The sequence below is a fragment of the Toxotes jaculatrix genome, chromosome 1 (assembly GCF_017976425.1).
Source record: "Toxotes jaculatrix isolate fToxJac2 chromosome 1, fToxJac2.pri, whole genome shotgun sequence".
Lineage (NCBI taxonomy): Eukaryota > Metazoa > Chordata > Actinopteri > Toxotidae > Toxotes > Toxotes jaculatrix.
The window spans coordinates 26,907,861-26,928,988 of NC_054394.1; the positions used below are offsets into that span (position 1 = coordinate 26,907,861).

Sequence of the window (21,128 nt, forward strand, 5' to 3'; positions counted from 1 at the left end):
AAGCCAGCCTCCTCTTGACAGTGCTTTAGCTGATTGGAGTCTTGTGTTCTTTATTTAGTAAATTCTGTATCTGTGATGAAGTTGTTTTTCTATCTCCCAGGGAACCAAGCTTGATGTATTGATCCTCTGATGGTGTGGTCACTTTTGGTCCGCCTGATCGTGCTTTGGATGCAACTGATCCAGTTTCTGCAAAGCGTTCTAGAGTTCCATGCTTTGCCCCCTTTAGAAACCTTTAGTCCAGCCGTGATTTGATGCTGAGAAAGCCCCCTTTGCTTAGAATAACAATTTGACTTATAGTACTCTAGTTCTGGTACCATTCTATTGTACATCCCACTATCACACTGCTACTTAGTGAGCAATAATCGGCTGAAAACTTGAGGCACAGCCATTTTTATAACAGGGGAAAACTGGCTACAAGTTGAGGTTTTTGAACCGGCCTCTGATGAGAAGATCAAATCTTCAATATAAGGGAAACAACTCAAGGAAATCTGACCTTTTGAGTTAAGTTGGTCAGTGCCCCAAATTTGCTTAAATTTGATTGCTGACCTAGAAATAGCACAGAAGTAATTATATCCTTTATGTTTATATGACAGTAATTGTCCAGTGTAATAGTCTGTAAATGTTCAGTGGATATTTGAAAGGGGGTGGCTGTGACTCAGCTTTCTTGTTGTAATTAGCAGAATTTGCATGCTGATGCTTATCTTAACAAGGGGAGTAATTGAGATAGTTTGAAATGTTTTTGTGTCTGGAGCTGGTAATTGGCATCAAGCTTATCAGAGACAGATTGGCCACACTTGACCACTCAAAGGAGCCTGAGCCCGAGACTGTGATCAACTGAATGGCTGCGTGTGACCTCCTGCAGACTTGTCCGATGTGTTCTCCATTTTTATCTGCGGCTCTTCATAACAAATGCTGCACTTAACTGTTACTACTCTGTGTTGGAAATTGTACTGTACACAACCCTTTCCATTCATTTCTCTTGTGATTTAAAAAAAAAAAAAAAGCAGCAAAAATGACAAAATGACAGCAGTCAAGGACAAAATAGGCAAAGACCCAGACTTTGAAATCCAATGCTGATAAATTGCTGGGTGTTTGACTTTGCAAGGCATACTGGATTATATTGATTTTCTTTCCTCTGTGTGTGTGTATGTGTTTGTGTGAGTGAGTGTGATAGCAAAAAAAAAACCAGGGGCAAGAGAATGCAATATTGTGTTTCATTAAAAAATCTATAGGATATCTCATTACAGCCACATGATTTTCTTTAGTATCAGGGTTAGTGGGAATGGGGTGGAGCTGGTGGGTGGCAAGATGAATGTGCTTTCCTGCCTCAGATGACTATCTCATCTTTTGTTGTTCATTGAGAAAGGAGGAACGCGGCTCAATCTGCCCAGTATGTTGACTACTTCCTGGCCATGTTTGCCCATTTGCTCTCTGATTTTACCACCGTATCAGATAACTGGTCGTCATATGGCAGAGCTAACTGAAGACATCTGAATTTAAATCACAAGATCTAGAACAAATCAGGGCATTATTTCATATATTAGCGCTATTACTTCACTTTTATTACTGTCTAATATGGATATCTGGCATACCAAATCACACAAAGCAGCACTCTCTGACCATGTCATATTCAAAGGAACCTCTTTGTGGTTCATTTGAAGTACAACTCAAATGTTCAAACTGCTGAGTGGTACTGTGTGTTGTTTTCTGGCAGTATTTTGACTGTGTGTTTTGTCTTAACACGTGTTGCTTAAGATTTAATTTTAACGTGCATTTTACTGAAAAACAGCAGACACCAGCATCTGCCGCCATGGCGAGATTTTTCGCAGACTTTCTCCAGCAACCACAAAAGGTTAGCCCAATTCTCAAATCCTGACATTAAGTGATGGTTTTAACCTTTAGTCTGACTGCTCTGTGGGTGCCCATTTAGCCCAAGAAACATGCTGTTTCTTGCTATTTTGCCTTTCAATTATTCGCCGTGAGTCGGTGTTTTTGACGTCCTCTCACACTGTAACCCTCGCACCATCTCTAAACCAGCTCTCACAGTGTGCCCGTCTGTGTTGCTGTCGTCTCAGCGGGCCAATCCTTCATCGTGAGCCCATGGGGAGGCTGATAAGAGGGGGAATTCGAGCCTCAATCAGTGCTGGTTAATTATCACAACCAGGGGAGGTGAGAGAGGTTTCCCCGTCTACCCAATCCCTCCTGGATCTCTGTCTCCTTTTCAAACACTCTCATCTGTTGGAAGCTCCGTCTTGCATTCTTCAAGTACCGTTTTTCTCAGTTTTGGTGTGTTCATGTATTTGTGTTCAGTCTTACACAAAATGATGACACATACTTGCCAGTATCATTTTCCCTTCCGTGACGAATTTAATTATTTGAGACATTTTGGCAGCCTTCACTTTATTTACTAATTGATTCTGTTAAATTTATTTATTTACGGTGTTTATGTTTCTCATAATATTTTATATCACTGACACTAATTTACACATCTTCATTTTATGTTTAGATAGATGATACTTTTGTGAAAAAAGGGGGACAAACACATGTTTACCCTTACATCACTGCAGTTGTAATGGTATGTGGAACAGGGACAGAAGCCTAGCTTAGCCCAGTTAATAAGTGTCATTGGGATCAAGTTTAATTAAGAGTTATGCAGTTGTAAAGTCGCTAATTTCATTATTAAGAACACCGTTTGATTATATTCTCCGTGCATGCACAGGCATGGCGCAGACATGTTGGAATACATCTATGCATATTTCAGAAACATGGGTTCTAAATGTAATTGTTGTACACATTGATGAAAAATTAATGCTACGCTAATGAGTGCAAAGCATGAATCGCTTAGCAATGGGGGGCTATTTCCCTTTATTCAGAGGAGTAGTTTGTCTGCTCACAGTTCATCATGCTCTCTGAACTCGAATCTGTGAAAAATGAATCTATGAGTTTGACTGACTAAGCTTAAGTTACAAAAGTGGGACACTTCACGAAAATGGAAACAATCCGTCTAACTGGAATCCTCAGTCATGGCTTTTGACCTATTAAGATGCTCTAAAATTAGTTTTGGGCAGATTTTACAGGGCAGTTTGTCAGAGGTTGAGGCCAGTGACTTTGGAGCTTTGGTGTTATTTTGTCTAGTTTATTTTTATAATGCTTGAAGCTATCGATTTTTCAGTTAATCGATAACCAATGCAGATCACAAACTTTCAAAAATGTAAGTGAGGCCTTCAGATTTCTTATTTTGTCTGAATATAACATTGAATATTTTTAGCTTAGCTTACGGCTGGTTTCAGTTTTGGAGCTGGTTTTCAGTGGAACCCTGGCAGGGGCTGCAGTGACAGTCCTGTCTCTAAGGAAGTCTTGAGCCTTTTACTGCAAAACAGGAAATAGGGGTCAGTGTGTATTGTTATTGTGAAAGAGGGATTAGGTGCTCATTAATTACTACATACAAGGTGCAAAGATATACACTAACACCCCTCTGTCAGTGTCTATACATTGGACATGGTTGTTTAAATTTGATATCTTGCCGGACTCTTGCACTCAAAGTATTTGCTAATCCTATTAACCAGTGAATCATTTGAGCAGGATCTATTTCTTCATCTGATTAAAAAGAGACTGACATTTGTATTAGCATCACATATTCTGGCAGTATTCAGCACATCCAACGCTGATGTTGTTGCAGTGACCCAGCCCCGCCTATGACCCTGTCGTGTATTCTCCGGGCCTCCGGGTTTTACAATGGCAGTGAGCAGACAGGATGACAGAACTGTGAGCTGAAAAAAAATTTGGATGCCTCACTCTTTTAATCTGCCAGTTGAGTGGGTGCCAGCGCAGGACAGCCAGTGTGCGCTAGGCAACCCAATCATTTTGTCCATCCCTTTATGGCTTGGCCTCAGCCCTTCTTTTCATCAGCAGCTGCGGGGAACGTTGAGAATACCAGAATTGGTGGGTTGTGGTATCCCTTATCACTGCCACCTCATAGCATAGTTCCTGGCATCATTTCTTAAAAGGACACTTCAGTGGCCACATTAACGCTGACAAAGTTCTGTCACAGATCAGTAAAAAAATGAAAAAGAGATGAATTTCTGTGTCATCCAGACTCTCCGTTCCTTCAGTTTGTCCTTGTGACTCTTTGCCTTTAGTTTATCTTTAATGTTTGTCCTCCAGCCTGGTCTTTTCTTAGGGATGTGAACAACAGCAGTTCTCAGAATTCATTTAAAGAGATAAATTCCTTTCCTAGCACTGAAAGCACTAATCTGTCTCAATGAATATGTCCCCTTCTCCTTTCGTTTCTCTTGCCTGGTAATGAAATAGGTGTCTCCATTCAAATCTTCACTATTTTGATTAATTACAAGTCAAGTGCCCAAATGTCAATTTTATCAGAATGGAAGGAAGCAAGCTAGCTGCCTTAACTTGCAGCCATTCTATTATAAAATCCTTGAAGGGACCTTTGTACTTGTCCTTTGATTAGAAAAGGGCATTTTTTCTCTTCTTCCCCAAACAGATGCATGCCGCAAATAAAGCAAGTCAGCTGCAGCTCACCAGACACCTCGTCCCTCCACATTTGGTCTCAAGATTATTGTTATTTCCCTGAGGTGTTTCTTTGTGACAGATGGGCTTTAGAAGGGAGTTTAGAGAGATGGGAGGTGGATGAAGGATTCTGCAGAGAAACAGAGACACAGAATCAAGGTATAAAGATGAAGGAGACGAGAGGGAAAAGTGTGGGAGGGAAGCAGAGACAACCACTTCCATTAGTGTCACTAAAGCGACCCTGACGCTAAGGGTGGAAGGACAAACAGTGGAGGGATGGAAATAAAGGAGAGGCAGCAGCTCTGTGAATGAAGTGCCGAGGTTCATTACAAAGTCCCTTCCCCCGCCTCTATCTTTACCTGCGTGAAAGGTTTCCATTTATCCTGAATGTTCTATTAATGATTTTGTGCTCGGCTTGTTGTTTCCTTATAAAGGCCTTAAAGTTCAGAGATCCAGTGACACAGTATAAAAAGGAATACAGAGTAAAGAGTGTAAATGTCCTACATTCCTACCTGTACATAGTTATAACAACAATAATTAATATCTGTATTACGCTTTAATCTTTTAAAGTGTAATTGCCATGTTACAGTTGTGTTAAATGCCTATAGAATGTCTTAACCTTTCAGGATGTCCAGGATTTCCTCGTCCCAATGTCCAAGCCACAGAAGGGCCTCTGTTGTTGAAAATGTGACTGGTTTTGAGAGCGGTCTGCTCTGTCTCAAGAGCGGCTCAATAAAGAGAGTAGTCAATATGGCTGCTCTCAGATGGTGAGTCAATGAGGGAGGAGGCTTCCTGCTGAGCCAAGTGTAGAATAGGAGAGAACAGAGGGTCTTTGTGTGGAGAGCAGACTCTTACCCACTCGCCTTTACTGCCTTTTCTAGGATATTACACCTAACATTGAGAGACTGACTGACTGATCCACTGCAGGAATTGTAAACTGCAGATGAGTTGGCGCTGAAGCCGAAATTGATCCTTGTCACAAAAGTGAGTTTACTGGCAGCTCTAGACCTGGTGCAGTTGTTACAGCCCCTTTTCACAGTTTTCCAGACCCTCAGGCAGAGAGATCCTGGTGTTGTGGCTCACACTCTATGAACACATTACCTGAATTCGCACACATTTCACCTTGACAGTAAGCTCTGTAACATATGAAAACTTGCTTTTCGCAGTGGCTCAGGATGGGAAATCCAGTACTAGCTCCATCTTTCCAGTCTCTCACCTGAGAGCAAGGGAGAAACTGGGAGTGAGAGAGCAAGGCAGCAGCCTATCAGGGCACCACCTTGAACTGGGCTCCCAGAGCTTTTATGACTGCTGAGCAAAGTGGATTTGGGACAGTGGTAACAGCCCATACTTATCAAGCAGACAGCCTCATTTTCTAGCCCCTTGCTCCCCACTCCCTCGTTCTCACTGGTTGCCCAGTATGGAGGTTTCTATTTTTCAAAGACAAACGGGGACTCCCACACTGCTGGGCCTGAATGGATAGGACTTCCCACACTGTAATGTGGTCTCTGACACCTTCTTCCCTCCTTAACTTCGCAGCTGTGTTGTTAAAAGACTGCAGTGCTTCAGCATTAATGAATCCTGGCATAAAGATGTGTGTGTTCTCCACTGCAATTGTAAGAAAAATTTAAGGCAGAATTAATCTTATTCTGGGGTAATTTCCTTCCTCTCCTTCTTTTCATTATGTTCTGTATGTATAGGAACACACACATGTTGAGTTTTCTGTCAATAAGCAGCTCAGAACACATCAAGAGATCACAGCTCTGTGATCTCTTGATCTCTCTCATTTTCTAAAAATTATCTGAGCCAGTTTCCAAAATAAATATCCTTTTCTTGACTGAATTCTTTTTAGTTGTCTTATAAAGGACAGGATCTTTCACACACTCTAGACGTTGCAAGTTAGGTTTAGACTCACAGCTGAATTTATTCTGTGAAGCTTTTGTTATCATTTCTGGCATCTCTAAATGCTACAAAATGGAAATATCAAAAACTGGTTTGCAATTTGGAATAAAACTAAAGCTATTTGTCAGCTGATTTTGCTTTTCATCAACCTGTTTTTTTAGTCTGCACATGGTCCAGCATTGATCACACTGTCCCACCTTACTATGCCATTGGAATTTGGACTTTGGCAACTACAGATTACATCATTGTTTTGCTTTCTTGTCTCTTGGCGTGTGTGTTTATCTGTCTGCAGACTGGTGACTGGTACTGGTGGTATTAATAGAGTTTTTGAGGGAAATAATTCCAGGCGGCGATAATGTGGATGAAAAAAAGAAATTAAGTTTAGCTGAGAACACACCAGAACCTTAGCCTGCCATCAGCCCCTCACACCCCCTGGTTTAACCCCATCTTCAGTCTAATCTTCTTCTTTTGCCCTGCTCTGCTGACAGTGGATGTTGTGTGCAACTGAAAGCAGATGGTTCGCCATTTTGTCCGTCAGTAGAGCTGAAGCTAAGCCCTCCCCTACTGCTCCTTCGATGGGGATAAAAAGCTGCTAAAGGCGGCTGTTTTGGCTCTGATATGATGCTGCAGGACCTTCAAGCTCATTCAGTTTTCTCCTCAGATAGAGAGTGGCTGAAGATGGTCTTTTGACTGGAAAAGAGCCAGACTTGGGGCCTGGAAGCTCTGCCCAGCCCACACACCCACTGTTCCAGCAGCGTAAAGCAGAGATGATTAAGCATGCCATGGTGCCTCTGGTCTGCAGGAGTGACAAATTCCCCCCACTGTTACTCCATTCTGGTCTCTCTCCATCTGTCATGTACACCACCAGTAAAATACATTTGCTGGGGTTGTCACATTTTGCCCAATATGTACACTGGGCTGCACTGAATTTATTGATTTCCTGAAATCAGCTGCTTACCCTCGTCTCATTTAAGACCACTGGCTTTCTGCTCAGAGTTACAGTTGAAAATGTGTTGTGCTGGCTTACGATGGCATATTTTATTCCTTATTGCTGTTTATTCACTTGAATCACTTGAATCCACTTCTGCCTGAGGGGATATTTAAAATAAAATTATTGTATGTTCGAACACTTGTGCATCAGCAGATCTAATAAAGTTTGGTATCCTGAAATTTTACTTTACTTGCAGTAAAATCTAGTTTGAAACTTGATAGTTTAACTTCTCTAGCAGCCATTAAAGGATATAAGATGTCAACCCTCAAAAGAGATACGTCTCTATTTATATATTTATTTTTTTTCTTGGGTGACAGGACCTTGCAGCAGTGACGCTTTAGTTGGAGTGGCCTCGGTCCAGCACTGTCCATTGAGGCTGAATGAAAGTGCTTTTTTTTCCCTTTCTCTATTCTAGTCTTCACCATCTGGGAGTTAGTGTGGAGACAGTTTCACAGCTTACTTGGAATGCTATGTTGTCTTACATTTATCCCCTAATGTGAAAGTGGAAAATATCTCTTCGATTCAGTCATTTTCTGCGGCGTTTTGCTGTAATTGTTTGTTCTTTTAAGAGAACTAAGTGCACTGAGGACAAGCAGCCATTCTGCCACTTTAATGGGCCATGCATTACATTGCTTCTCTCTTTGGATCTTACACGAGGGACTTGGCGCCGCAAGGTAGAGAAATTACCTCCCAGTAGTTAAATAGCTGAACCACTGACATAGCATCCCTCTTCCTCTCCTCCCCCCCTTTCTCTCTCTCTCTCTCTCTCTCTCTCTCTCTCATTTTCTGTCTTCCTCTCTTTCTATCTCTTTCTACTCTCGCTCTCCCCTGGAGACGTGCCATTTCCTTGGAAGAGAGCAGGCACATTTTCAACTGCATTTAACATTCAGCCACTTTTTTCACTCCGTTCGTTGCATTATTAAAATACCTTCATACCTCCTTAATTATTTTTCTAGCTCTCGCCATCCCTGCAGAACTGATAATTGGTGTTATTTATCTAAACAATACCACTGTGTGACTCTTAGGGTGGGATGGCTTGAATAATAGATGAGGACAAATACAAAGCAGTGGCACTTACTCTGACTTTGGCACTATCCATGTCAGTGCAATGTTACCATTTATGCTCGAGGAAAGGAAATGGCAACCACGTTCCAAAGTGTTTACTCCTTCGCTGCTCTCTCTACTTATAATAAAGCAAGATGTGATATTAACTTGCCAGGGAGGCCAGACTGGCTTAAATTTGTCAGTTCCTCCTGTCCAATTCCAGCGGGGCTTGTGGTTCCATAATGAAAAGCCTCTTGGAGTCTCTGGGATAGACTGAGGCACAGTGGCTGAAAAGATAGAATGAACAAAAAGATGGTTTGCTTCGGGAACATTTCATTGAGTGTTTGGGGCACTTGGAGTCCCGCAGTGTCCTTTCATTTCAGCCACCAGCAGACTTTGTGTGAGTGAATTTTAAAATGCGCCATGTTATTGGATGTGATTTTGCAGTCACTTGTCTTGTGGCTGAACTCAAATAGCCGTTAGTTGTCCCAGGTGTTTTACAGCTTTCTTGAATCCTCTACTGCTGGAAAAAAATGCAAAAATGCGCTTTTAAGAATAATTTGTACTTGTTGGTTTGAGCTGTTACATATACTTGGCTCGGTGTTATGGTTGGTAATACATCACAACAGGTCATGATGAAGCTTTTAAGATGACAGCATTTGGAGCAAGCATCAGATTTACGCATACAGTTAAATATCACTGATGCAAAGCAGACGAGCTGGTATTACAATTAGATGAATAATATCAACATTGGCATCAGCTGCTGTGAACATGGAATAAATCACTTGTTTGACATTAACAAGATTTCCATTTGATGTATTGCTCATGGCTGCTCAGGCCTAAGTGGTTTGGTTCTAAAATATTGTCTAGCATCTGTGTAGAACATCCAGCTAAGATCTCTGTTCTCCCCCTTCCCACCTGTTGCCCTCTAGGTTCAGCGGCGCAGCCCTTCATCCCCTTCTGGTTCACAGTGGAGCCCCAGGACACGCTGGCCATTCGGGGCAACGCAGCGGTGCTGAACTGCTCGGCGCACAGCGACGCAGCCACGCCAGCGCGCATCGAGTGGAAGAAAGATGGCACCTTCATGAGCCTGGTTTCAGACGAGAGACGGCACATACTTCCCGATGGCGTTCTGTTCTTCACCCATGTGGTCCACTCTAAGCACAATAAACCCGATGAAGGCACCTATCAGTGCGTTGCCACGATCGAGAGCTTGGGATCCATTTCCAGTCGCACGGCACGTCTCTCTGTGGCAGGTAAGTGCTGCTGGATTTGCCACCTTAGTTATACTGTACTCCTTGAACGCCATGGTTAAAAATAAAATTGTAACTGTGCTTCGTGGTTACTGGAAGAGTTAGGGTTAGGTGACACCCATCATACACCTGAACAGGTGTCTTTACTTGTGCTGGCCAGTGAGATCTCTCTTAAGTACAATGTGAATGTGGAGAGTTGGTGGTTGATTGATAAATGAAAACACTTGTGTAATTGTTAGCGACCTCACCAAACTCCCAGTTTAGCTCATCTCACCTTTACCAGGCCTAATGAGCCAGAATAATTGAGAAGCTCCTGATTTTAAATGAGAAATAAAAGTAGTATGTAAAATGTATACTGTGCAGCATAAATAAAACATAGAATAGACAAATAACCTGTTAAAGTTCAACTTAACACCTTTCTGGCAGTGTTTGTTCTCATTCTTAGTGATCTCAATTTTTAAGAAAAAAGCAAGACAGAATATGTTAGCTAGTATAAAAGATTTCTTTCTTTAACCATTTCCTTGAAATGTTTGCTTCTCCTGCTACTCTGCAGCTTTGCTGCAAATGCACACCCACATAACATCTGTAGGTGTGAAAAGGTTCTTTAGTTGCTTTCCCTTGTTGATTGTGTTTTGTCCTTGAATTGCTTAGCCATTTTTTTCCTTTCTCTTCCATAAATTTCTTCATTTTGTTGGAGCTTGGATGTGTTGCCGTACTGGATAAATACTTGTAAAAGGGTCTGTTTTTTTTTTTATTGCTAGTCCTACGGTGTGACCTTGTTCCGTTCAGGAACAGCAAGTGACGTGGGATTATTAGGTGTTTTGAGTCAAGTCGTGCCCTGAAATTCAATTTGCAGCTGGAGGAGCCACAGAATGCATTTACCGTGCGCTTTCTGCTCAGCAGTGCTCTGCCAGATTTTAAGACGCTCGAGAGAGGCCTCTTGTTGACAATGGGATAGTACAGTATAAGCCTCTCAGATACCTCTGAGTGCCTGTGTGAAGTTACTGTCTGGCTGTGATTCTATTTCTTTTCACAAGCTTTTGAATTTCAAATGAATGAGGCAGTACGTTGCCATTAGAGAGACTGAGAAGATTTTTACTTTGTCACTCAAAGACTTAATTTGTTTATCTGCATGTGCAACAAGATCTCTCAGATGCTGCTTGTCTCGACAAAACTTAGAGTCTGTTATCTTAGACACCTGTGGTCCAGCTGCGATGAAACTTTGAGAGATGACACATTGTAAGGTGGCTAATTAGGAGCTTAGAATTTAAGGTAGTAAGTTTCACATTTGTAAAAATTTCTGAAATTGGATTTTGGAGTTGACTTGTTTACTTGTTTCCTTGGTGCAGCTGCCTTACCTATTATGTGCAAATAATATCCTTTACTTCGTACTAACACATGCTCTTGCCATTTTCAGCCTTTACACAAATTATCTTAATGTTGATGTGATAGTATATAATTAGTGCCTGGCTTTGTGTGGTTGTCATAGCTTGTTCTTACTCTGCCTGACCTCATGGTCACCATGGCAATTCAGACTGGCAAATCTGTGCACACTTAAGAAAATAGAATCACAGGTCAGGAGTTTGTGTGTGTTGGGTGTTAATGTATGTGTGAAATGAGTTGGTGTGTTTGCATATCTTCAAGTCTTTTCAACCACAGCTGGACAGTAGACAATCCATCCCAGCGCTTCATCAGTACCTGTCACTACAGCTGCATCGACGTATAATGCAGAGGGGACTTGTTCGGTTCCTCTGCCAAGATGTGTTCTGCTATCAGACAGCCTCACAGCCAGTGGTTTCTACCCGGGTCAACCATGATGGGATGTTAGATTCAATCAATTTCAACTTGAGGAGCGGAGCAGGTGAAATCTGTCAGCTGTTATAGACACAGACACAGACACACACACACACACACAGACACGCACCCGCACACTTTTCACATGGAATTCATAGATGTAAAAGCTTCAATCATTATACAAATGCATATATACACAAGTCTTGAGCACATTAAGCTATTGCAGTTATGGTTCTACTTACACGCATACACACACATTCACAACCACTCATGTATCTCCAGCTGGCTGGCAGGTGGCCAATAAAAAGGTTAATTGCAGTGTAGAGAGAACAGGCCATTAGGCCGGCATCAGACCCAGGGACGATGATGCAGGCGGGGATGGAGTGGGTGTGACCTCTCAGATGTAATGACGGAATGAGTCACGGGTGGCTGGCGTGGCAGGGAGCATATCTGACAAATACCGGGGTAATATCAGGGATTGATTGCTGGGAGGCGTGCGGTTCGTTCTTCTCAAGGAAACACCTCCACTTCCACACATCTCTACCATCACATCAAAGCTGCGGCGGTTCAGTCCACTCAGCTTCAGCTCCTTGCCTCACCAGGCTCCCGCTCTCTTCGAGTTTCTTTGGCGACGTTCACATGTGCGCAAAATGAATTTGTAATCATCATCATTACATGATTCAGTACGTAGGACTCGCCAACTCAAATGTTTTTGTTAGTACTAGAACTCCATGTAGGTGTAATCACACTTAAGATGTGCTGGAGTATTCTGCAGCGTATTGATTACTCTTTATCATTCCCTGTAATAATAATATGAGCTTCTTATTAAATATTAATTGTGAAGTTATTGCTGGTGCTTAAATGAACTAAAATGATAAGTTGACACATGTGAAAATTAGCTTTCTTCTGTAAATGTACTGTTGTGGTACGTTGAATATTTGGATTTTATTTCCCCTTGAACAGACAAGTAATTTTACAGTAACAGTGTGGCTCTAACTTGTGACACACATTTGTGACCAACTAATCACAAATGTAATTATGAAGAGAAGATCACTGGCTCAATTCAAACCTCAAAACATCAGATTTCTCAGTATAACAATTGACTTCCCACTACAATCAGTCTAATGAGGTGAATATTTCATGTTTTATGCCCTTTTTAATTCTATAAGTGCACTTCATACTGCAAACCATTATTAAAATAAGGTATTCTGGTTGTTAGGTCAACGATTGCTCAGCTCTGACGTCACATTCATGTGCACTGGGTAACATCTGTCTCTGCCTTGTGTTTCTTCTTTGCTCTTGCTTTGTCATCCAGCCTGCCTCCGTCTGTCTTAGCCTATGTGTGCACAGTCAGATACTGTGGAAACACAAACAGACTCGGTAAAAAAAAAAAAAAAGAGAGAGAGAGAGAGCTAGAGAGAAGGAGAGTGTGGCCTTGTAGACCCAATCTTATGTATTCCGTTTGAGTCTCTGTAAGAGAAAAGGAGGGGGAGAAAAATTATAGGGCAGAGAGCGAGCGAGCGAGCGAGCAGCATACAGCAGTGATAGCCAGGACACAGAGCGAGACGCGAGTAATGAGAAATCCCATCTTAACTGTCTGCTGTTCTCCCACACAGCTGCCCTTCCGCCCATCGGCACGCTTTGAGCTCAGCCCTCCTTAAGAATTGCTTGAGGTGAGCTCCACCTCACCGCCGCTTAATAGGGAAACCTCCAGATGAGAAAATGGAGAATTCCTTTTGTCCTTTCTCCCTTTGTTTTTTTTCCCTCTCTGACCTCTTCAATATGTAGATGAGACACTTCTCCATTCAAATATATCAGCTTTTTGTTTTAGTTTTCCTCTGTTTCTGCTGTCTGCTCCGATCTGTTTTTTTTTTTTTTTGTGATTTTCTCTTTCTTTCTATAGGCTACTGTGGTATATGAAGATAACCAAAGCCACTTATCACTTCGCTTTGATATCATGTTTCACTGAAATCTAATTTCTCCCTCCCCACAGTGGTAGAAATTATAAAATGAACACCAACACTCTTCATGTGTCGTGTGTGTCACCTCATGTTTAACCGTGCTCATCCTTTGATAGAGTCGGACGCCCTTTGAAGGATTTAGGGGTGTTGGCACATTCTTTAATCCCTTTTTTGATGTATTTTAATCTGTTTTTTTTTTTTTTGTGGGGGGGTGTTCAAAAAGGATGATTGCGTCACTATTGCAGTGGAAGTCCTTTGTGGTATTGTCAGTAACACTGTGTTGGACATACAGCTCATTAATCAATTTGTCATTTTTACATATTGTGAAATATTATGTTTTGACAACATTAAATGGATGTCTTTATAAAGTGGATACGGCCATTCACTTGGGATAAAACATCAAAACGACGTTCATTGAAGTTGCTATATGCTGTATTCTGCTATATACAGTATAACAGTGGTGTGACTTTTTTAAAAGACTCAAGCTGAGCCGAAGAGCTAGCCATTCAATCTCGCTGCTCTGTGCCTCGACATCCTCACTTTTCTGCTCTTCTTCCTGGGGGAAGAAGTATAAGGATTATTCCTTTGAACTGACAGCAAACCTATCAAACGTGCAGTATAGAGGAAACATATCTAAAAAATAAATCACTTCTGTTGTAATCTTCAAAGTATTTACCCTTAACTCACAGTGACACACTCCAGTGACAAGGCAGCATCTTGTATATATAGGCTTGGGTATGATATTATGTGGTTACATGTAAATATGTAAATTGAATAAATATGTTTGCAACGTTTTTTTCCTTGAAAAAGGAGTTATCGAAAGCTTCTCCACAAGAGGGCAGTGAATTGCAGAATGAAAGCAAACAGGCAAAAATCTAATTTTTTTATGGGACAGAACGCTGAGATGTGAGGAGAGAGATCGCTTCTGCTTCGGTATCGTTCTAATTGATGTTGGACTGTGGCATTTCCCACAGTCCAGGAGTCTCAAGAGTTTTTGTGTTTTATCCAACCAACAGTTTAAAACTCAAAGAAGTCATGTTCAGTTTACAGCCATGGATGACAAAGAAAAGCGTCAGATCCTCACATTTGAGAAGCGGGGACCAACCAACGTATAAAATACTTCAATTATTAAAATAGTTACTGATTATTTTTCTGTTGATCAACTAATCAATAAATCAACAAACTGTCGCAGCTCTAAAATTTAACCTGATAAAACACACACACACACACACAACCAAGGGCAAACAAAAACTGTTATCTCGAAGGCCGATCTGGTCCCAGCTACACACAGAGATAGAGCCCAATCAGATGATGTCTAACCATCGGCAAACACTTGTTCTCTTGAGCTTGAAGAGACTGAGCTGTTCACTGAGCTGTTTTCATTCATCCTACTCATTCAGTGTGTCTTTTAACTCTCCCACTGCTCTCTCTTTCTTTCATTTCTAACCCTTTCTCCTTTGTCTTACACTCTCTGTCCTTTCTCTCACTGAATCAACCTCCTGTCCTTTCTTTTTACCTTCTTTACTGCCTCTCTTAGTCCTCCATTTTCTCTTTATTATCCTTTCAGCCCTCCTCCTCCCTACTGCTTCAACACACCCACTGGCATACACACATAGGCACACACACGCACACTCTGGCACTCACCCATTTTGCAGTTCCACAGTGGCTGCACCCAGGCCATAAAGCGCCCAAAATGGCAAACAAACAGTAATAAATCTCAGAAACAACAAAAAACATCTCCCTCATTCTCAGAGGAGCCCCCAAAAAGGAACACATCAACCGTGTCATTGTTTTCCTCCTAAAAATTTAATCTTTTGTTTGTGAGCGTGTGCATGAGAGTCTTGACTATTCAGTTTTCACTTGTCATCTGCAATAAGTTGACATTTTACGCACCAAAAAACTGTGCTTTAATAAAACACCCTTCTCCCTTTTAATCTAAAAACTTAAGTCGTTTGTTGTAGTTTGGATAAATATGTTTGAAAACTGTCGCCACATATTGTCTGCTCAAACACTGCGTGTGCCGTGTAGGAAGCATTTTAAGATGACATTGCTGTACTGTATTTTAAATGCCTGTATACCTTATCACACAATACAGGTGTCTCTGATCTGCATGAGCATAAAATAGTAATTTGATCAGCCATCTCACTGCAGCATCGCAGTAACTCTTGCTCGACTTGGATGACAGCTCCCATCGATCAGCTGTTAACAAATCACTACATCATATCTGTTTAGTTGTCTGACAACAAAAACAACAAAGAACAAATAATTTGTGACAACATTGCACAATATAAGTGATTGTGGAAAGCAGGAGATGAGTGAATGCAGGTTTCACTTGCTGAGACCCAGTAGAGTGATTCAGCTGTCTGTCTCTCTTGCTGTCAGATGTTTGCTGTAATGTGCATTTTTATTGTTTGACAGCTAAAACAGGGACATCAAGCCAGACTTTACTCTTCATTTACAATGTTGATGCTTTAGTGTAGACAGAGCGCTTTGAAAATGACCCAAAAACAATGCCAACATAGATTCTGAAAGTTTTCAAATGTAAAAGATGCTTTTTAGATTTACCGTATGCACCTTGGTGCAGACATTGCCTTCTCAAAGCCCATGTTGGTGTACACATTTCCAGGTGCAGTCGCTCATGACCACTTATGTGCTGCCTTGCTGCTGAGTGCCGGGGTCGTTGCCATGACGAATGGCTCTGACCCGGAAGCTGGGTCAGGGTCACAGTGGTGTTCTATTACCCTGATTTCCATCTGTCTCCGGCACATATGTGAGGAAGGATGGAAGCGACAAGATAGGAGAGGCAGTAGCCAAAGCAGAGAGGAGAGACTGTTGCAACCCTGCACTTCTGCTGAGGTGCATTAATCATATGTTGAGCTGAAAAATGAAAACATTCAGCTAACCTTGGAGCCCAAGTAGTGGAAAAGGGAAAGAACTAAAAGGCTGTTAAAAAAAAAAAATAAATGAGAAAAAAACGTGTATTTGAGCTGTTATAGCCAGCTGCATGAGATGAGGCTGTAAAGGACACAGAGAAACAGGACTCTCAATGGCAGCGGCTGAGAAAATATGATGTGGGAAATCTTGGCTGAGGATGGAGCTGTAGGGAGAGATCCATCTTTTTTTCTTTCTCTCTCTCTGGAGGACGGCAGGAGAAAATTGTCGACAGGGAGTCTGTTGGGCTGGAGGTAGATGACAGCCTCCATTTTACGTGTATTCGCTGACTGATTAGGTCCTCTGGGTAGGTGGAGAGGCTGATGGAAACCGCCCTATCTCTACTCTCCAGACACCTCAGTGCCTCATGTGTGTCTCTGTGTGTGCGTGGGAATGTACACCCATACGTGTAATTGTCTTTGTATGTTTCTAGAATTCTTCTACTGTATGTGACATGTCATCTTTCAGTAAGAGCTTTATCCATCCATCCGTCCTTCAGTTAGCTATATCGCTTATTCTTTGAGGGTCACAGGCGAGCTGGAGCCAATCCCAGCAGATGCTGGGTGAGAGGCGGGGTACACCCTGGACAGGTCGCCGGTCTTAACACAGGGCAGACAAGAGATTTATTCTCATTATACATTAAAATTCAAGCATCAGTGAAAGGTTGTTTGTACACTGCTAAGTTACCAGCTTCAGCACAAGCTGTTGTTTTTGAAGTACTTGCTTTTCTTGCAGGCTAATGTTGCCTCTACAACACTGAAACCCAGCAAGTGATGTAGGATATGAAACGAGTTTACCACCCATGTTTGACTATTCATATGAGCCAATAAGTAAATATGAAATATCTGAAGAGGAGTCGAGTGTAGGCCAGGACAGCTTTATCATTAATTTACCCATTAAGTGGATACAGATAGAAAATAGACTAAATCTCCTTCAAATTAAGTCAGTGTTATATGTAGTGTAAATACATCTTCAGAGTTTTTTAAGGTTCAGATGGAGTTTATTACAGTGCCTCTGCCAAATACCAGGAGACATTTTCTTCACTACAGTGAAGCTGTATCTAGAATTTCAAATTTAAGTGTAATGTCCAGTTGAACTCAGACCATTCCCAGCTTGTTTCTGCACTATGCTTTTGGCTGGTGCAATTACTTTGTTCTAATGAGAGTGATAATTGACTGCTGCAGTCAGCAGATGAAGATAAACTCTTTGTGCATAATGACTTTCCTAACTTCCTCTTCTCCTCTGTGTTTTCAAGCCTGCTGCTCCCCATCCCACACCTCAACTCCCTCCACCACCTGAACTTCTTTTCACGGTTGTACATAGTGCATCTCCCAGTATGCGTGAGGCATCTGCACATCAGTGATGATTCTTCATGTCTCTAGGCTCGCCACACAACCTCAGAGATTTCCCTTAAATGCTCTCATTTTCACGTCGGACCCAAAGGATAAAATCATGGCGTCATTGAGAATTTGGCTGCTAGCATGACATGTTAATCAGCTCGAGTGTTATGTCTTTTGTAGATGTCTTGCTACCATCTGCTCAAAAATATCTACTTGTACGTGAGTTGCATAATTTTTTTTGGGGGGGGGGGGGGGGGTCGGTTGTCTCATACAATTTTAAATTACCCCTCAACAGCAACAGTTGTGTGTGGGATTTGCTTCAAATATATGTCAAAGCCTCCAGAGACGGAACTTGACGCACTCCCTCAAATGTGCTGTTTATCATGTTAAATAGCACATCTAAGAATATTCTTTAAAGCAGTCAAGTAGAATAAACAATCAGGACTGGCAGTAAGTCTTCATGGTGTTTGAGCAAAAACACAGACACATAAGATAAATAAGTCAAAATAAGGAATCACACAGACATGAATCATCTGCAACTTGCGATACTGAAAAATCAAACCATTAGTCAGTGATTCACTGCTGCGCAGCCAAACCTAAATTCGTCCTCAAACTTTCCGATCTACAGGGCCTGGATTCCTGTTATTCACAGTCCTGAGCACAATTGCACTGTAATGATGCTTGTGTTTTTGTGTTTTGGCAGGGAACTGGAATGTAACATTCACTAAATGAGTGGCTCTGCATTAAAAAAAGAACATGAGGCTAGAACAGATGACGTGAAGGAGGGGAGTTTCCTCTGCAGCATGCAGATCTTAACAAACAAGTACCTTCAACCATTTTGACTTAATTCTGAACGTTTGGGTTGGTATCTAAGCAATGCTTCATTCTGGGATGCAAATAATTGCATAAATACTACATTTTACTGTAGAAAGTAGTATTTTCCAAACTAGTTTTGTCACTTCTGGTACTTTTTTCATGGGAAAATGTTCAATCAGCACGTTAATTAGAAAAAAGATGCTTTTCAATCAGCCAAGGTATATTACTCAGCCCTACCCTGAGGAAATGAGGCATATGTTCTCCTTATATAGACCTGTCAGGGTGGATGTACATAGTAAGTTCCCACTTAAGGCGAAAAATAGCTGCTTTGTGCAGGGAGATTTACTTCCTGAAAAGTTTTTGTAGCGGGCAATCCATCACTCTCACAGTTTCCCTCAATCTGCATAAAAAAGAGGCTAGGCCGCACTTGAGAGCATTTTGTTTATCATCCCCTCGCTCGTTGACATTCACTGTCCATGTCTCCTTCCTTGTGGTTCTACAGATAGAGATAGCTACGCTGTTTCAGACTAGTGTGCTCATTGGAGTGGCTCTTTCATCTCCCAATACCCGTCCGAGTGAGCGTGCATAAGGCAGTTTTGGGTTTTCATATTAAAACGTCCCCATGTTTCAAAGCTAAATTGGGCTTCATAGGGCTTTTGAACCCTGAAAGAGAGTTGACTCTCACAGTTTTTTTGATGGCTCCCTAAGCCTGAGGGAAATCTTTTCAAATGCACCTCTGTATTCATCAGACACAAGGGGGTGGGCAGAAAGGGAGACTGAGTAGGTAAAGTTTATATTCCAGACTGATACGGACTTGAGTTCTGATATTCAAGGCTGCTTATCTTGACACAGCTTCAGGAAAAATCATTCTGATATCGACGTTCTTATGAACCCCTTTGCCTTTAAGTTCTGCTGTTTTCAGATGAGTTCTGAAGAACCATCACCAGATGACAAGCATCATTTTTATCATATCTTTTTTTTTTTTGTAGGATATCCTTTGAAAGATGGTTTATTTTGTCAGTAAAATGTGCGATTCCAGGGTTACAGAAAAGGGATTTGATTTTGCTACTCTAGATGTAAATAAAATATGTTTGAAATGCATATTTTACTCTGGTGCAGCCGTGAGTGTTTTATTGCATATTTTGCACTGAGAGAACTCCTTGAAATGGGCACAGATGGGAGTGTACAGAATAAAAGTGTGAAGTACTCAGTTGGTGAGCATGTTGGGTTTTTTTATGCTTCAGAGGCCAGCTTTATTTATGGACTGACTTTTTGCAGCATCTGAGCAGGTTTCTCTAAGCGTTGATGGTATTATGATGGCAGCGGAGAGGCACTGAAAGGGGCAAGCTCAAGGTGTGAGAGGTGACACCTCGAAAAGCATTTCTCTCGGCTTCCACTCAGTTCATATCCCACACTCCCTCTTTCAGCTGACTGGATTTCACTCTCCAAAATGCTTTTTTATGCTGGTGGTGGTTATTTTCCCAGCACCCCATTTCCCTTCATTGGTAGATTAATTGATGTTTTTTCTTCAGTAGGAAACAAAGGAGTTTCATCCCAGGAACATCCACATTTTGTTCGACAAATCTTAATGGAAAGCTAATTTGCATTTATTTAGTTGCTTTTAGCCAAAGACAGTCAGTCTTCATTCCTCACTCAGTGTCACTCAGAGCTAACGTGAAAGAAATAAAGGGGTTTTTAGGGTGCAGGATGGATGGGTGATGCTTGCCAAGCTTTGCATTGCACAGATGAAAATAAAAGCTAGGAAAGAATGGGGCACCGTACGTGTTCTTCATCTGGAATGAAGACTGGGGAGCTGTAGGAGCCTGTTCAGGCCTGCTTGAACACAGACTCTTGTCTTTATGTGCAGGGGCATGACATGTGTGATGCAGGCAAGGCCTGTGTGAGCAGGAGCGAAGTGTGAAAACGGAGAGGGTGTGATAAACAAGGACGATGGAGCTCAAGAAAGTGATATGTCGCTTCAACGAGCAATCCAGCTATGCAGGGAATGTAAAGAAGCTATTAAAGTGTTCATGAGTGTATATGGGTGGGTCCTTCTTTGACTGTGCTGCCCTGAACTCTGTGTGGAAGGGCCCTGGGGAGAGTGTTCAGACTTCTTCTTTCCACACCATGCAGCGCCTTGACAGCTTTTTGATTGGTGGATACAAGCTGTGGAGGCGTCAGATTCGGGGTTGCATGTATGTGTGAGCTTGCACATTCACGTGCGTGATTTCAGGGCGGCGTGGAAGCGTTTGACTCACTGGGTTGTTTCTGATGAGGCTTGATTGATGATTAAAAAAAAATAAGGCTTGCAGTGTTTGAGTAGAGGCTCCCTGCTGTTAGTGTTGATGTGTGGTATTATGGAATTGCCTTTTGTACAACTGACTGCATCCTGCACAGCATCCTGCTGTATCAGAGATGGATGCTGTGCGTGTGCATTCTTCCAAGCTGTAGAGTAACTTGTGCTCCAAGGTCAGTGATAAGTATCTCCCCTATTGTTTATTCACACACTCACATTCACAGACACACACACACACACATGCACAGGCAGAAGAGGCAAAACAGCACTACAACA

At 41.8% G+C, this 21,128-nt stretch overlaps 1 protein-coding gene across 5 annotated transcripts in view; it reads left to right on the plus strand.

The window, feature by feature from the left end:
- neo1a (neogenin 1a) overlaps positions 1-21,128 on the plus strand; it is a 145,135-nt gene that overhangs the window by 44,623 nt on the left and 79,384 nt on the right. For all 5 annotated transcript variants that reach the window (XM_041037635.1, XM_041037599.1, XM_041037608.1 and 2 more), the window contains exon 2: positions 9,394-9,717. In XM_041037635.1, the coding sequence (XP_040893569.1) occupies positions 9,394-9,717 (324 nt within the window). The remainder of the gene's footprint in view (positions 1-9,393; positions 9,718-21,128) is intronic.